Source organism: Astatotilapia calliptera, chromosome 3, assembly GCF_964374335.1.
Source record: "Astatotilapia calliptera chromosome 3, fAstCal68.1, whole genome shotgun sequence".
Classification (NCBI taxonomy): Eukaryota; Metazoa; Chordata; class Actinopteri; order Cichliformes; family Cichlidae; genus Astatotilapia; species Astatotilapia calliptera.
Window position 1 is genome coordinate 53,030,695 of NC_137424.1, and position 18,506 is coordinate 53,049,200.

Consider the following 18,506-nt stretch of genomic DNA (forward strand, 5'->3'; position numbering starts at 1 on the left):
TGAGAGCAGGGAGTGTGGGGGCATTTCTCCTTATTTTTATTTTTCTTATGTTGCACGCCAGTTTTCCCTGGGCTGGGGTGTAACAGCTTTGGTGTCACATTTTTATGGAATCGTTTTGCTCAAACCGCTAACTATTTATTTTAATTAGTGAAAACAGATCTACACTGTACTTTGTTGTTTTCTCTTCTAAGTTCACTCCCTTGCTCGAAGTCGTCAGAAAGTAGATGTGATTGTGCAAACACCGCTCCTCCCATGGAGGCACACTTCACTCTGCTCTGCTATATTTAGTTTACTTAGTGACTCAGTGGCACAGAGCAGCCACAGTGAGTAAATGAAATCACTGACTACACTGATTTGTGTGGGAACACAGCAGAGTTTTGTCCCAGCTCATTTAGTTAGCCAATTTAGTGGAGAAAGTCATGTTTTAGTCATGACTCATCCCAGTTCTTAAGCATAACTTAGTGTTATTGACCATTGCCAATGACATTTATTGAATATAATATAGTTACTTTTTTGGATTGTCTATTTTATTTATTTAGGACATTTAAACAACAGATGTTGACCAAATATGCTTTAAAAATATGCACTTTTACATTCTACAACAAAACAAAAACACTCTTTCAAAATACTTGGAAATCTCAGTGATCTGATCTCAGTCTGAATAAAATGTATTTTTATTTGGCAAATTGATGATAATCCATCACATTCACCATAAGACTCCACTCTCATGTATATAAGCTGCCTTTATAGATTAAGTGCATCAATACTGGTATTCGTAATACTGGCCCTGTATTTACTTGATGTCCAATCGATACCAAAACTTGCAGTATCTCACACCACTACATGTCCCAAGACCAGTGGCGGTCCTAGCCTGTTTGGCGCCCCGGGCGAACACTCTGGCGCCATCATACCCTCCGACCTACACCTTAGTTCACAGATTCACTTTGTCTAGGGTTTGTTTCTGGGATTTCGCACAACCCAGGATTCAAATCAGGAATACACAATGAGCTTGGATTTACATCATTATGAATGAAATGTGCTCTATTTGGAAGCAGCAGGTCTTCCTCCCCTTTCGACAGGTTGTGTGTGAGACTTTAAATCATCAAACTGTAAATTATAAATTTTAAATTGTTATTGATCCCTTTACCCCGAGTCCTAAAGTGTATATTTATTTTACTCTTCTTATATTTATTGTTTGTTTACTTAACTGGAGCCTCGTCGTCTCGTCTCTCTATACTGGACTGTATGTAGCGGAGATGACAATAAGGTTTACTTTGACTTCAGCAGCGAGCAGGCGCACCGAGGGCTCTCGCGCTCACTTTTCGCTTATAGAATTTGAAAAAACATCGGTGCAAATTATAAGTCTGTATCATGATGTCTGGTGTTTTCGTGTTTGTTGGTTTGTTTTTATTTTGTGAGTTGGTTATTAGATGCCGCTCAAGCCACCCAGAGAATCCCCCGCCGCTCCGCCCTCTCCTCCCTGTGCCGCAAGCAGCAGGCACCTCGCAAACGGAGGGCGCCCTTACTCCCAGCAAATGGGCGATAGAAAACCGTTCGGTGCCTATGCCATTCCCAATATGCGCTGGCTGATGTCGGGGCAGCATGAGTACGAGCAATTTTTTATTTTTATTTTTTGCCGATGCCCGTGATGCCGCCCCCCACCACGCCCTTGTCGCCCGTATCAAAAACCGCCACTGCCCAAGACTGGTGTCAAGCCAGCCTCCAATTCGAGACTTGCAGTCAAGCCAGCCTCCAGTTTGTTTTACGTTCCCTGTGTATTCAAAGTATTACGGGAATGGATGTGGAAACCGGATTTCAAAAGAAAAGCCAACTTCGAGTGAATTAACAGATATGTTAAGAACATAATAACATATAATTTAGGCTTCTTTTTTTTTTTTTTTTTTTAAACAAACTCTAATGTTAGATCTATATGACACAGCCTTGTACCCTAATTGTGCCCTGTCACTATCAAGGCCATCTTATTTTGGATTTCAAAGTAAAAGCCCTGTGAATCTTCATTTTTGAACTACTCTTTCAATGACTTCATAATGCTCTTAAAAGCAAAAGTCGTATTTCCAAATACTATTTGAACTTTATATCAACACTTTCCAACCACAGTATTTTTACAGTGATACCATATCAATATCAAGTCAGTCTGATTTTGCCTTTCATAGTAATGGCCCTTTGAAATTGTCCATAATTGACTTAATCTTCTAACGATTCAAAATGCTCTAAAATGAAAAATTCTTGTTTCCACAGGGTAATTCCACTCCAGATCAACAGTATACAACCTCACGATGTTACCATATCAATATCAAAACATTCTGATATTGCTTTCAAAAATAAAAGCATTTTCAAACTGCCCATATCTGAGTTGCTCCTGGAACAATTTCAAAATGCTCTAAAATGGCACATTCCTGTTTCCACAGGGTAATTCCACTTTAGATCAACAGTATACAGCCCCACAGTGATACCATATCAATATCAAGTCATTCTGATTATGCCTTCCAAAATAAAAGACTTTTCAAATTGTCCACAATTGACCTAACTTTCAGTGATTTCAAAATGCTCTAAAATGGAAATTTTGTTTCCACAGGATAATTCTACTCCAGATCAACAGTATACAGCGCCACAGTGATACCATATTAATATCAAGTCATTCTGATTTTGCCTTCCAAAATAAAAGACTTTTCAAATTGCCAAGATACGACCTACTCTTTTAAAGATTTCAAAATGCTCTAAAAGTGAAAATTGCTGTTTCCACAGGATAATTTCACTTTAGGTCAACAGTATACAACCTCACGATGTTACCATATCAATTTCAAGTAATTCTGATTATGCCTTCCAAAATAAAAGCCTTTTTAAATTGTCCATAATTGACCTAACTTTCAGTGATTTCAGAATGCTCTAAAAAGGAAGATTTCAGTTTCCACAGGGTAATTCCACTTTAGATCAACAGTATACAACCTCACGATGTTACCATGTCAATTTCAAGTCAGTCTGATTTTGCTTTTCAAAATAAAAGCTTTTTCAATTTGCCCATATATGACTTACTCTTGGCGCTAATTCAAAATGCTCTAAGATGGAAAATTGCTGTTTCCACAGCATAATTCCACTTTAGATCAATAGTATCCAACCCCACAGTGATACCATATCAATATCAAATCAGTCTGATGTCATTCAAAATAAAGAAATTACAAAACAGCTTGCAAACCAACCATGACATCTTTCCACAGACTTAAAATATAAACGTACTATCAATTCCAACCTAGTGGCAATTTCAGCTTCCTTTTACATCATCTTTATGATTCAATTCTGTCATAATCAATTGAGTCTGATTTTGCTTTTCAAAATGAAAACCCAATATGTGTTGAAACAGCAATTTTCATTTTTAAAACATTCTGAAATAATTGAAAGAGTATATCACATATGGACAAATTCGACGGGCCATTAATTTGAAAGGCGAAATCAGAATGACTTGAAATTGAAGTAGTACCATGGTGTGGATGTACACTTTTGATCTAACATGGATTCATCCTGTGGAAAGAGCAAGTTTCATTTTTAGAGCGTTCTGAATTCTTTAAAAGAGTAGGTCGTAAATCGGCAATTTGAAAAGTCTTTTATTTTGGAAGGCAACATCAGACTGATTTGATATTGATATGGTATCACTGTGGGGTTGGATACTATTGATCTAAAGTGGAATTATGCTGTGGAAACAGCAATTTTTCCATCTTAGAGCATTTTGAATTAGCTCCAAGAGTAAGTCATATATGGGCAAATTGAAAAAGCTTTTATTTTGAAAAGCAAAATCAGACTGACTTGAAATTGACATGGTAACATCGTGAGGTTGTATACTGTTGATCTAAAGTGGAATTACCCTGTGGAAACTGAAATCTTCCTTTTTAGAGCATTTTGAAATCACTGAAAGTTAGGTCAATTATGGACAATTTGAAAAAGGCTTTTAATTTGGAAGGCATAATCAGAATGACTTGATATTGATATGGTATCACTGTGGGGCTGTATACTGTTGATCTAAGGTGGAATTACCCTGTGGAAACAGGAATTTTCCATTTTAGAGCATTTTGAAATTGTTCCAGGATCAAGTCAGATATGGGCATTTTGAAAATGCTTTTATTTTTGAAAGCAAAATGAGAATGACTTGATATTGATGTGGTAACATCGTCAGGTTGTATACTGTTGACCTAAAGTGAAATTATCCTGTGGAAACAGCAATTTTCACTTTTAGAGCATTTTGAAATCTTTAAAAGAGTAGGTCGTATCTTGGCAATTTGAAAAGTCTTTTATTTTGGAAGGCATAATCAGAATGACTTGATATTGATATGGTATCACTGTGGGGCTGTATACTGTTGATCTAAAGTGGAATTACCCTGTGGAAACAGGAAATTTCCATTTTAGAGCATTTTGAAATCACTGAAAGTTAGGTCAATTATGGACAATTTAAAAAGGCTTTTATTTTGGAAGGCATAATCAGAATGACTTGATATTGATATGGTATCACTGTGGGGCTGTATACTGTTGATCTAAGGTGGAATTACCCTGTGGAAACAAGAATTTTTCATTTTAGAGCATTTTGAATCGTTAGAAGATTAAGTCAATTATGGACAATTTCAAAGGGCCATTACTATGAAAGGCAAAATCAGACTGACTTGATATTGATATGGTATCACTGTGGGGCTGTATACTGTTGATCTAAGGTGGAATTACCCTGTGGAAACAAGAATTTTTCATTTTAGAGCATTTTGAATCGTTAGAAGATTAAGTCAATTATGGACAATTTCAAAGGGCCATTACTATGAAAGGCAAAATCAGACTGACTTGATATTGATATGGTATCACTGTAAAAATACTGTGGTTGGAAAGTGTTGATATAAAGTTCAAATAGTATTTGGAAATACGACTTTTGCTTTTAAGAGCATTATGAAGTCATTGAAAGAGTAGTTCAAAAATGAAGATTCACAGGGCTTTTACTTTGAAATCCAAAATAAGATGGCCTTGATAGTGACAGGGCACAATTAGGGTACAAGGCTGTGTCATATAGATCTAACATTAGAGTTTGTTTAAAAAAAAAAAAAAAAAAAAAAAGCCTAAATTATATGTTATTATGTTCTTAACATATCTGTTAATTCACTCGAAGTTGGCTTTTCTTTTGAAATCCGGTTTCCACATCCATTCCCGTAATACTTTGAATACACAGGGAACGTAAAACAAACTGGAGGCTGGCTTGACTGCAAGTCTCGAATTGGAGGCTGGCTTGACACAAGTTGCCCAAGACAGACACAGACCCCCAGCATAGAGACAGAGCTAAAGTTTAAAGACAGACACTTTCACATTCCCGTTTGAAAATACATGAAAAGGTTTTTTTCACTGTCTAACTAATTATTCTGGGAAGTAAAGATCCCAGTGATTTAGTCTATTAGAATCCAACTGATGTAATTAAGTAACTCTTATGCTCCATCGTGTGTTTGTTTGTCATAAACAAAAATAGAAATACTTTCAGATATAGGGGTTCAAAAAAAATCCTGACTATGAAGAGGTGTAGATTATTATTATTATTATTATTATTATTATTAACAATATCAGCAATAAAAGCTGATATTTAAACACATTTTAAGATTTCACTGTTCGCAGTGTTTCTACATCCTCAAGTCCATTATAAGGTGTGCTCTCCATCCAAGTGAGTTTTGTTGGACCGTCATATGCATTGTTTTAAAATGTTATTTTTTTTTTTAAATGTCTGAACAAGAAATTATGCATTTAAAAGAGATGTTAAAGAAAATGTAGTGAGAGAAACACTTCCAGTAGCCTTGGCTCATCTGAGCAGCTGAATATCTTTGAGGGCCAGCTTACCCCCTCTGGGTCTAGTTCCCCAATAGCTGGAGGATCATCTCCAGTACTCAATAAATTGCAGTCTTGTGTAACAGCATTTGCTAGGGTGGTGTGTGTATAACAAGAGAAATTAAGTGTTCACTCTTCAGCAATGGTTTTATGAAAGTAAACAGAAAAGGGAAGTTTTACAGAAGATGTTTTGATGCAGTTGTGCTAGTGATCCTTCTAGTGTCCCTTATCATGAATAGTTCTTCAGAGATCAGTTTATGCTGTTTGTTCAAGATGTACCTTTACAAAGGGAGAGAATTGTTAGAAAGAAACTAGTACGTCACACTAACACGCTGGTGAAAAAAGCCTGCTAGCGTTTCTTCTTCCTCAGACAACTCAGACTTCCACCTACCTCAGAAATTGCTCAAGAACTTCTACTCATGCACCATCCAGAGCATCCTGATGGGAAATATCTGCACCTAGTATTGGAACAGCACCAAGGAGGAAAGACGAGCTTTCCAAATAGTGGTGCACTTTGCCAAATGCATCATTCGACAAATGGAAGGTAAAGAAATGCTGCTGGTTAAAACCTAGTGCAGCTAATGGCTAAAGTATTAAGTCTCTGGGAACATGTGACCAGCAATATTCTGTAGACCTTGCTGAATCACGTATAAATAGTGTAACATATCCTGTCACGTATCTTGTCATTACAGGCCAGCCCACCAGGTGCTCTCTGTATTGCTCACTCCCAAGACCTGACTCCAGGACGTGCAGGAGAAATGACATCTCTGAGCTGGCCTAGGAATGCCTCAGTGGAAAGAAAAAGGTCTGGGCGTCTTTGCCTCGGCTACTGCCTCTGTTATCAAGCCACGGATAAGCAGAACAAAATTGGTGGTTGGACCTTTGGTTCTGTTAAAAATGAGGAAAAAAAGGAGTAAATCTTTTGAAACTCATCCAGAATATTCATGTGACTAAGTGGAGTTTTCTGATGTACAGCTCCACAGGGACAACTCTTCAGCATGTCAGTTTCAATCTAAGATGCAGACAGAGCAGACTTGTTTCAGAGAGTTTGAAACAAACTCAGAGCAGAGTTTTATCGATTCTATGGAGTGCACAAAATCAACTTCCAAGTGAAAGGATAAGACGGGTCCATTTCACTATAGACGCACAAGATTAGTTAGAACTCAAAAAACTTCTACCCTACCCTATTTAAGAGTTTTCATTTTTTAAGTTTGTGGCCGTGGCTCAGCGGACCCAACACTCTAAAGGAAAAGAAAGACAACTCTAGAAATTCCCTACTTTGCTAATGAAAACTTATACTTCCCAGTCAACACATACACAATATTGACAAGAACAGGAGGACTTCACAACCAAAGACAGTCAAGAAAAATGAGTGAAGAACTTTTCACACCGGAATCTCACTGAAGTCCTAGCCACAGAACTCAATTTTGCCATTTCTCCTCAACAGTTACCCATAGTGGACTTCAAAACAGACACAGAAACAACCATAATGATTAATAAATGAACACAAACAGGATCAGAGCAAATAAGGAGGAAAGTTTTAGCCACCCTCTACAGTGCAAAAAGTTCCTCTGTCCAACCTCACAATACAAGAAAAGAAGGCTGTCCAGCCGATAAGAGGAGGTGCACTGTTGTTCTAAACACAGCAGCTTATTACACAAACATTACTACACTCTGCAGTGACTTCAATACCTATGAAGCCTTAAAACGAGACCCCAAAAGCAAGCACAAATAACGTATAAGTTGCCTACAAAAACTTGAAAAGGACAAAGTCATTGACCGCCCTACATACCATCGTCTATACCCAGGGGATGCCAGTCTTACAAAGGGTTCATCCTAAACCTTGGCTGATTGTGACTCACAGCCGTTTTTACACCTTTGCTTAGGCAGAGGATCAATAGGGGTCCATGACCCTCTTAGGGACACTTCCATGGGGCTTAAATCTGGGACTCTCCACCAGTTCCTCTTAGAACTGATGAAGCTTCTCAGATGTGAGGTGAAACGTCTTCAAGAAACTTAAAGAAGTCCAGATTTTCTTTCCATAGACTAAGATGACCTGGATGACTAGAAACCTCTACAGAAATAAAGGATTATGTTTTCTCTCCCCACATGTTCACAGCTAGACTAAACTGTTTATAGTCCAAAAAATATATAAAGGGCTCCCCCGTGTGGTCTGAAATGATAACAGCTTGATATTGTAAAATAAATATTGTAAGGAAACATTAGAAAAACGTTTCTGCCCCGTAACAAAATGATGGTTAACTATAATGGAGCTTACAGCTGTAGATGTTTCACTCTGTATGTAACAAAAATAATCTCCCCCATCTTTCTTTGTATCCTGTGCCACGTTCAAGCAAAAGCTGTGTCACAGATATCTGCATCAGCAGTCTCGGAACAGAAGAGTGGTATTTTCTTCCTCTTCAGCAGTTACGCTAAAGAGAAACAGAACTTTAACTTTGAGATGCATCTTCTGGGTGCCACATCTTAACACAAATCACTACTATCACTGCAAAATGCGTGATTGAAAACAATGGAGGCGTTTTCACTGATGCATCTTGAGCCCGCCCTGAGCAGGTGTCCAAAAACCTTGCACCTCCAGCCACCTCCACCTCCCTGGGTGGGGAAGTGTTTCTTCTTCATCATTCTTAGAGATTTCTAAAAGTTTGAATGGCTTTCATAAAACAGCTGCACACAGACATCACACAGACTAGCAGCTATTAATGAGGAGACACTGATTAAGAGCTGCAGAAGCCTCTATCATAGAGGCTCCGTCCAAAGTTAAGTACGAAAAATGAAATCACATCAACATTTACATGTAAAAAAAAAATAGAAAAAAAAGAATAATATTCCAATTATGTTGTACTAAGTATGACAAAAAGTTATCTTTAATAGCAAAAAATAAACAATAATCACAAAAAGTACAGAAAATGTTTTTCTTTCCTTTTTTATTTATTTCATATATAGCTGAAACAAATTACTTTGTAACCTAATTAATAATTTTATGTCCTGTGTAGTAGTAAACAGTCTTCCATCCATCCATTTTCTTCCACGTATTGACCGGTAAATCGAAGGTACAGCGTCCACATCACTGTGGTTGCGGCACTAATCCATCTGTCGATCTCACGCTCCCTTCTCCTCTCACTCGTGAGCTTAAACTTCTCCATGTAAGGCAGGAACTCTTCCATGACCTGGAGTGTGGATTAGGACCATGGCATCTCTACCTTTAAGATTAGGCTTAAAACTTTTCTTTTTGACAAAGCATATAATCAGGGCTGGATCAGATGACCCCGAGTCCTCCCTTAGTTACACTGTAATAGGCCAAGGCTGTTGGGGAATTCCCATGATGCATTGAGTGTTTCTTCTTCAGTCCCCTTTGGGGCTTTTTTTTTTTTTTTTTTTTTTTACCTTTATTTGTGTTTGTACAAATCTCTCTATTTAATTATTAGTTACTATTAATATCTGTCTCTCTTCAACAGTGTGCCTTTGTCCTGACTCACCCCAGTCAGACACAGCAGATGGCCTCCCCACCACGGGCCTGGGGTTCTTGCTGGGGGTTCTTCCTTCCCATTGCTGCCAAAGAGCCTGCTCATAGGGGGGAAACCTGATTGTTGGAGGTTTTCTCTGCATCACTGTAGGCTGTATAAAAAAACAGAATTAAACTGAGCTGACCTTTGACCTCACAGTAAACCTCTCAGGTCCACACAGCACTTGTTTAAACTGCTCAGCACTCTCACACAGCCTCCTGTCATGTAGCTTCTCCCCAACACATTTCACAACTTGGCTCACTTTGATTTTTCCCACGTAAATTAATGATAATAAAATATTATGAACAATATAATAATGTTATGGACACTGGAGTGTTCTGTGGCTACAGCACCACCAAACAAAGTGATGATCAGAACATGTTTGTTGGATTTCAGCACCTTGTACATGTAGTTACGTCTTATTGCCAGCTTCAGTTACACGGGGCAGAAATCTATTTAGGCTAGCGCCATTTACAATGCTGGTGTATGCCGGTTGGGCGGACCCTGACATCACATCAGTTCATGCGCATGTAGCAAGCCTTTCTCTCAGTTTCTAAACCTAACGGAGCTTCGCGATAACGCAGAAGATTGATAACGGAAACACTTCACTGTCAGATCGTCAGGATGAGCCTTTCATCAGTGTTTGTGTTCTTTCTTCTTTTTATCTGTGAGGGGTTGAGAGCACTGATCCAAACCACTGTGGGGGCAGATGTGGAGTTTCCACTCTCAGAGGAGTGCAGGAAGGGAGAGGGCACACTGTATCAGCGGCTGGATGATGCCAGCACTCAGCTCATCGCATCTCTAAATGGTTACTGGAAGCCAGGACGAGATTACACTGACCGCGTGGTCGTAGGACGCGATTGGTTAATCTTAACAAATGCTAACTTCAATGACAACGGACATTATGAGTTTACCTGCAACAGGAAACACTTGGAAGCTTACAAGCTGGAGGTATTTGTGCCCTCTGAAGTTGCTGTATCCGAGGGTGGGGATGCCATCCTCCCGTGTCGCTCCGTCACAGCGGGCCAGTCGGTGAAGTCTGCGCGCTGGAGGAGAAACGGGGAAGTACTGCTGGAGCTGAATGGTCGGACAGGGGAAATCACATACGGGGATGACTTTAACAGAAGCCGGGTATCGATACCATCTGATTGGGACCGACGGGCAGACCTGTCCGTCACCATAAAGGGAGCTCAGCAACAAGATGGAGGAGTTTATTACTGTGATATAGAGAAGGCCGAGAAACACCGCTCTGCTGTCCGCCTGCGAGTGCGCAAACCACCGGTAAGTGCACCACACCCTGCTCTATCTTGCAAACCGATTGATTTACAGCAGAAACGCTTTAAATACAACATCTGCATTTGATGCCTTGATGACTTTCTGAGTGTGAATAACTTTACCATACTGTGTCAGGGTGACTCTGCTGTGACAGCATCGATTACAACAACACTGATCTCTGTCCTGGCAGCAAAGACTCACAGTTCAGGTTTTAACTATGTCATTCAGGAATTTAACAAGATAACAGGCACCTACAGGTGATTTTGTGGCTTAAACTGGGATTAACCCCTTTTTTTCTAGTCAGATCACAGATTGCACATGAACATTTCATCTTGATGTTTTGCTGTAAACTGTGTGATCTTTGATTTGCTGTAAACTGAAAGGCATTTAAAGTTTAAACAAACTGCACTGACTAACACCGAGTTTCATGTTTTCTTGCCGTCTGCAGGAGTCCTACCACTGGATATGGATCACAATCATCATAACAGCAGCTGTGACATCTGTGATTGTTTTTACTCTCAAGTTCTTTTGGGGCTGGAGAGAGAAGACCAAGGGTGTACATGCATGAAGAGAGCAGAGGAGACAGTGTCCGAAACAGTCCACTAAATGACCAATCATTTATAATCAGGAGAAAAGCACATCTCTAAAAATTGCCCTGCCAAGCCTTCTGATGTTATACTGCCTATAAAAATGAATAGAAATAGCTTTTTGTAGTGCATTACTTTTAGTACCAAAGTCCAAACCCAAACCTTTATTTCACTGTGTAATGAAAGTCTTCATGGCAAAATAAACAGCAGATATCTGCACACTGCTAACTTACAGTGTAAAGATAAAATACACACATACAGAGATTTCTTTCTGACTTTTGACTTATTTATTTGTGTCTTCTTCTTCTTGGCAGCTCTTCACTTGGTACAGTTGAAGGTCTGCCCTGAGAAAGAAGGTATAGCTTGGTTATAGCAACAGCAAATAATCAATTTTTATGATTTCTTCATAGATCTGTAAGAGGCTGGAGCTTATGGTTAATGAATGCAACAGTCTGCGTTGAGTAGTTGAATTTATTATCATTGTGTTGAGGACAAAAGAGTCTTCAGGCCTCCAAAAGACCTTTTAAAGGTTCCAGGTGCCACCAAGTGTGACTGAGCAGGAGACTGAATGTAGATATAAATGTTCATTTTAGATTATTGGCTGTAGGGTAAGGTTTTTATTATGATTTAATGCTAACAAGTTTAATTTAGTTCACTGGTTTATTTGTCACGGGGTGAAACGGGACAAGTTATTTAGGGTTTTATTGTGCATGTTTTGCAATGTTTTATCTGTTTTAATATTTTAATATTGTATATTGGGTTTGTTTGTATGAGCTTTATTGCATGTTTTTATCTTATTTAAATTGAACACCTGTCCTGTAAAGACTCCGCCCCTACCTGATAGTAAACTGATCACACCTGCGAGAGATCCCAGAGAGGCCAATAAGAGGGCCTGGCAGACCATAGAGCAAGGGGGGAGAAAAAGCTTGAGAGAAGGCTTGAAAGGAGGAGAGACATGGCATGGTAACAGGTGTGGGCGACGGCCGCGCAGAGCGGCACAGAGGCCCGGCTATAGGCAGCTGGCCAAGGCGTGCGGCAAAGGAGAACGAGACCAGAGATCGCGGACGACCGCGCACTGGAGGGAGTGATCGGAGCTGAGCGGAGAGGTCTGTGCTGGTGTTGACGGGAGGTAGCTCCTCGCCGAGAGAGGCCCACGGCAGGGGATAGAGAGGCAGCGGGATGGCGCCTTATGCCCCCGGGACGGCGAGTCTATGGCTACGCGTGTGAAGCACAACACAGTGGTGGGCGGAGTTAGGAGCTCTGCCCATCTGGGGTAAGTCCCGATTCATCCCGTCTAAGACGAACCTCCAGTGGAATTTAAGAATGGTGACTGCCGCTGGCCCTCTCTCCTTTTTCTAGTTGGCATCAGAATGAAGAGGCCGACAGGACGGCGACAATCCTGTTGGTTTCTGCACCGTTTGGACTTTTATATCGTGGCGGATGCCACTGGACTTTTAACGTTGTGTTTTATTGCTTTTTATTGTGTTATCCCTTGGCCAAGGTTGTTTTAATTTATCTTACATTTTTAACTATTTAAATATAATAAATTATATTTTTAATCTTACAGTTTAAATTGTGTGTTTCCCTTGGCGGCTCCACTGCTCTGCCCGTTTTTAGGAAGGTCTCCTTCCTTTTAAAAACACAAAAACAACGTGGAAATAAAATCAGCCTTTCCGCTCCGTTACATATTTCATGAGGACACCCTGTGCGCTGCTGTGGTTTGTGGGTCAGTTGGTTGCAGTGAGTGTATGAAGGGCTGCTGCTGAAACCATAAACCACCAGCCAGTAAAGATTTACAGTTTAAGGGTCCTTCATTTGTTTGCTTTAGGGTTGTTTACAGGCCACAGTGACAAAATGTGATGAATTTGCTTGCACGATGAAAACACTACAGTTCAACTTCAAACACCCTCAGAGGTTCAAGCTGGACTTCTTTCTATGTCTAGAACTTTAAGGGATTCTGTTTTTTATTTAATAACTGTGACTTTACTTTTTCCATATAATGAAGTTACACATACATTCTTTTGCATCAAGTTCACTTTTAATAATTCTACCACGCAGTAAATCTGTGTGGTTTTGATGTGTGGCTAACTCAGCATCTTTTAGAAATAGAGGAGTCTGAAACTCAGACAATCAGCAAATAGGGTTTCTGGTGAAGCTGGAGCCAAATAACTGCTTTTAAACTGATTCTTAGAGTCCAGAGTGAACCGTTAGTGTCCTTAAACAACTTGTTCATTGCCCACATGATATTTCCTGCATGTTTGTAGAGTTTGAACAATAAATATATTCATTTACAGTGAGCACTTGTCCTGCTCTGTTTTTTAGTCTGTACTCTGTTTACTTTGTTCTTTATAAAAACTTCAAGAAGCTTCTTGTAAAATAAAATAAAATCTTCAATAAAGTACAGCACTTAGGTTCATTAATATTCCTGTTAAATTAATGTCAAAATCAGTCAATAAACTGCTCAAAGAAAATCAGCACCATGAGGGAGCAGCAGGACAACAAACCTATACACAGACAGAAACATCTTTAATGAAAAGGAGAGCAACAACCAGGGCGAGACAGACGTCTGACCTGAAGCTGTGGAGTCAGGACTTTACATCCACTCATCATGGGCATAAATGTCATGACAATTTTAGTCTTTTCATTATTTCTTTGAACTGCCAGCAAAACAGACCCTGATGCTACCAGCACTATGATGTTTTTAACGAACACCTTTTATTGCCTCACTGGCGACAGCCTCCTCAGTACTCGTTTGTCTTTCACCCGTGTGTAGTGTCACCCAAACAGAGATCATTTTCACTTTGTTTGCATTTAAACTCTGTTTCATTGAAGACCACATCTCGTCGAATCAGTATTTTTCCTTTTTCCTCATCCCACAGTCGGTAGCCTTTTGCATTGGTTGCATATCCCAGGAAACGAACTTTCACTGCCTTTTTGTCCAATTTCTTTCTCTCTGTGTCTGGAACATGAGAATAAGCAACACAACCAAATACTTTCATATGGCTAATGTCTGGGTTTTTTTCCCATCCCATCTCTGACAGGGTGTTTCGTTCTTTAAAGCAGATGTTGGGAGCCTATTCTGTATGTAAGCTGCAGTAGCAACAGCTTCTGCCCAGAATGTGTTTGGCAACTTTGCATGTGATAGCATACTTCTAGCTGATTCCACTAGAGTTCTGTTTTTTCTCTCTGCAACACCATTTTGCTGTGGTGTGTGTGGTACAGTCATTTCATGGTGGATGCCTTGAGCTTTCAAATATTCTTGAAACTCTTTAGATGTTTATTCCCCACCATTGTCAGTTCTGAGTCTTATTACTCCCTGTCCACATTCATTTGAGAAGATTCTTTCAAACTCTTTGAACTTACTCAGGACTTCGTTTTTTCCCTTATAAAATAGACTTTACTACATCTGGAGTAGTCATCAATGAAAGTTACAAAGTACTTTTTTCCTCCTAGTGACTCAGTTTGAAAAGGATCACAAACGTCACTATACACTAATTGCAACTTGCGTTTTGATCGTATTTCTCCCACTGATTTGTAAGGTTTTCTTGATAATTTGCCCTCAACACAAGCTTCACAAAAAATGTCCTCCTCTTCTTTTGTAAAGGTAACTCCTTTTACCAAGTTTTTGACTTTTTTCAGATTTGTAGTGTGACCTAGATGCTGATTCAATTCAATTCAATTTTATTTATATAGCGCCAAATCACAACAAAAGTCGCCTCAAGGCGCTTCATAGATACAGAGAAAAACCCAACAATCATATGACCCCCTATGAGCAAGCACTTTGGCGACAGTGGGAAGGAAAAACTCCCTTTTAACAGGAAGAAACCTCCGGCAGAACCAGGCTCAGGGAGGGGCGGCCATCTGCTGCGACCGGTTGGGGTGAGAGAAGGAAGACAGATGCCACATACTTGCTGGAACTTTTTCATTGTTATGACCTAAAGCCTCAACCACTCTGCCATCACCGAGTTTCACCGTTTGTGGTTCTGAAAACTCTTGGTAGTTTTGTAGTGCTTTTTTATTCCATGTCATGTGTTTTGACGATCCTGAATCAATTAACCATTCTTCTTGTTGTGCATCACTTTTACATGACTCATTTACAACAAAGGTTCCCTCATATGAGTCCTCTTTGTCCTTATACACCTAGCCTTGAAATAGCTTGTTAGCAACAGTATCTCTTTCAAACTGTGCTTTTAGCATCTCCCATGCTTCTTTGGGGGTCTTACAGTTTGTTATCAAGTACAATTGGGGTGCACTTACATTCAGTACCAGCACTGAAAATGCTTTTTCTTTCTTCCGTTCAAATTCAGCTCGTGCTTGGGCATTAGCTGCTCCGTCTCCTGTACCATACCCCACAGTCCTTTTGCCTTCAACACGTGCTCCAGTTGAAATTTCCACGTTGCCCAATTCTCCGGTCCACTCAGCTTGTCATTAAACAGTCTATCTTCCATTGTGAATCCCATAACTCTGTTTATGACTCCCAAAAAACGTGTTAGTGACCTCTGGGCCCATAACCTGATATTTTTAACGAACACCTTTTATTGCTGTAATGCACAGACACACCAACAGAGGGCAGTAATATCATTTCAACATACATTGTAAGATTACTATTACAACACACCATACTTGACAGCTGATACAGCGTTCTGAAGTCTCAAAGCCTCACCTTCACTCTCCCAAACACACCTGTTATCACTGTGGCCAAATAGCTCAGTCTTTGTCTCGTCTCTGCACATTTTTTCTACAGAAGGCACTTGGCTCGTTCACGTGATCAGCTGAAAACTTGGAGTGGAGCATGAAGATGCCGATCTTGATGTAAAACTCACAAACTTCCAGTTCATGGCAGGCTTGTGCCTTGTTGTTCCTGAACACCCAAACAAATTTCCTCTGTCAGAAATGAAATAATGTTGTACTTGTGTTAAAAATGATGTGGCCAGGAGTTCAGCCAGTCGGCAGGGTCTCACAGGTTAACAGACATCTAGGATGATCTACTCACCTGAAGTGTTAAGTGCTCCCTCGACTTTCATCCTCGTAAAAAAAGTTGTTATTATTCATCTACTGAATGGGTCAGTATTGCAGGGTCCATCATTAAGTCAGCTGGGATAAGCAGACGACATGTATCGTCCCCGTTATATAAATAAATCAAATAGAAAAGTCCTTTCAGTGGATGATAATCTGATATAATCTTGTTGAGCCACTTTTATGCGTCACTTCCCTTTGTTGTGTAACCTTCTCTATTCTATGTGTTTAGGTTCTGCTTGACTGTTCTGGATGACTGAGCTATCTGCTCACTGATTCAAACTGAGATGTGATGACATCGATCAGACGATGCACTTGAACTGCGAAGGTTTATTGAATGAACTGGTTGTGAAAGGAGGGAGATCCGGACCCTAGGTTCGTGTGATGCATTAGCACAATAGCGTATGCGTCGATACCATACAGAAAAAGACCGATAGGTCGATCAGTGAGAATAAAAATAAGGATGTTTATAATCGTCGCAAATGTTCCAGGTTTGACTGTAAATTTTTGTAAATAAATATATGTAGACGCACTGCTGTAATAGATCCTGGTTGATGAGCGCATATTGGAATTTTTATTTTTAAACCAGCTGGTCGGGTGGGGCTCACTGGTTTCAAACACTCAGGATACTTACCCGGAGTGCTTCATGCTTCCTCACCTGTTAGCTTTGTGAATTGTTATTGTTGTTGTTGTTGTGGAGTCATTAAATGCAACAAGGTGCTCAAATTAGCCTTCGATACAACATTCATGTATCGTCCCTGTTGTATAAATAAATAAATAAATAAATAAATAAATAAATAAATAAAACCCAACAAAACAACTTATGACCTGGCATCAAACACGATCCCTTGTTTTCAATCAGAGTCACGTTAATGTAATCAGTAGACGTGGATGTCAGGAATGCACCACGAATCTTTACTGCAGCTGCAAAACAGCTTCTAGATCCACGTCTTAATCTCATAACACTCTTGTGTTGTTATACGATTAACCGCAAAATCCGCGTCAGCAGTGAAACTGATATTTCATGCAGCGCGTTTGCTGTTTGCCTAAGCTCAGCAGTCTTTCAAATGATCCATTTCAAATGAATCATTTGAAATGAAACACGTGCTTTGTAGTTTATTCTGTCAACAGCCCCCCCCCTCAAGAATTGAGCTTAGGCACCCATATAAGAATATGAAAAGAACCTAAGAATTACCTGTCTCTATTTCCTCGCGTCTGTTTTCATGCTTTCTTATTTTAAAATGATTCGTTGTGCTTGATTAATCTGGAAAGGCCAAGGGGGTTATGCTGTGATAATCTCTCTCACATCAGCGTTGTCCTCCTGGATTGGGGTTTTTTTAGTCTATGCTTGAAATAAACTGCGAGCGGAAATTTAGCGTGCAGGGACTGTGCCACTCCTCAGAGATATGATAACAAATGCGAGAGGAATGAGAAAGTGGCCCAACAGGTTGATATCAATAAAATACAAGTCCTGTTGGTGGATGGCAATCTTCCAGCTTCTCATTGAACAAACACCGATTTACACATAACAATCCTTTGGTGTGTAACATTATTCTCCCTGCCTGTGTTTCTAATGTCACCTGATTTGTCTGGATGAGAGAACAAATAAGGTCATTGGAAGACCCGGGAGAAGGCACACAGATTAAAAGGAACAATCACAGCACCTTCTCAGCACTCCCACAGAAAGTCCACCATCTGATGTTTTAAGGTTTAGGGATTTTTGTTTGTTTTATTTTATGCATTTCTACATTGTCGAAAGAAAACTGTCAACCAATCAGCGTTTAGTGTTTGCTGTGCAGATGATTGTCCACAAAAACAACCAAACGTGGCCTTACTGTCTCAAACAGTAAAGTACTAAACAGTTTAAGCACTGGTTTAGTAACCTCAATGAGACTCCAGAACTTTGCCCTCGTAGTTCTGTTTCTGATGATTCATTTTCGTAAAGTGTTTTTTTCTTTCTCTGATATCATCATAGTTCTGCTCGGGCTGCTTCAGGCAGAAGCATATGAGTGGCTACATGTTTAAACTTGGCTGGGCGATATTGTGAAATGTGACATTTTGGTTTTAATGAGGTTTTCTGGATGTCGCTTTCATTAACATCATTGAAGAAGGTTACCCCTGATCTGTTAATACCTGTGATTTTCTCCTGTTTGACTTTATACACACACAAGTGTTTTCCCCCCAGTGTGGCGTTGTCTAAGCAGCAGGGCCTTGAATGTGGACAAACTGGTTAGACTGTGCATTTTTT

The 18,506-nt window shown here is 39.8% G+C and overlaps 1 protein-coding gene and 1 long non-coding RNA gene across 4 annotated transcripts; one reads left to right on the forward strand and one right to left on the reverse strand.

The window, feature by feature from the left end:
- Positions 1–9,236: 9,236 nt before the first annotated feature.
- On the reverse strand, positions 9,237–16,476 carry LOC145425478 (uncharacterized). 3 transcript variants are annotated; one of them, XR_013906178.1, is made up of 3 exons: positions 16,236–16,476; positions 15,500–16,126; positions 9,237–11,586 (listed from the first exon to the last, which is right to left on the reverse strand). It is a non-coding gene; the product is annotated as an uncharacterized LOC145425478 (long non-coding RNA). The 3 variants fall into 3 exon arrangements; XR_013906176.1 differs by having other exon boundaries at positions 15,500–16,103; positions 16,236–16,471; XR_013906177.1 differs by having other exon boundaries at positions 15,906–16,103; positions 16,236–16,465.
- Positions 10,005–12,806, forward strand: LOC113019051 (uncharacterized). Its single transcript, XM_080298537.1, has 2 exons — positions 10,005–10,661; positions 11,104–12,806. The coding sequence occupies exons 1-2, from the start codon at positions 10,005–10,007 to the stop codon at positions 11,221–11,223; spliced, it is 777 nt and encodes a 258-aa protein (XP_080154663.1). The 3' UTR covers positions 11,224–12,806.
- Positions 16,477–18,506: the final 2,030 nt, after the last annotated feature.

Coding starts and splice junctions, on each gene's coding strand:
- LOC113019051 (XM_080298537.1), top strand. CDS start 10,005: ATGAGCCTTTCATCAGTGTTTGTGTTCTTTCTTCTTTTTATCTGTGAG. Junction 10,662..11,103: donor TGCGAGTGCGCAAACCACCG/GTAAGTGCACCA, acceptor TGCCGTCTGCAG/GAGTCCTACCACTGGATATG.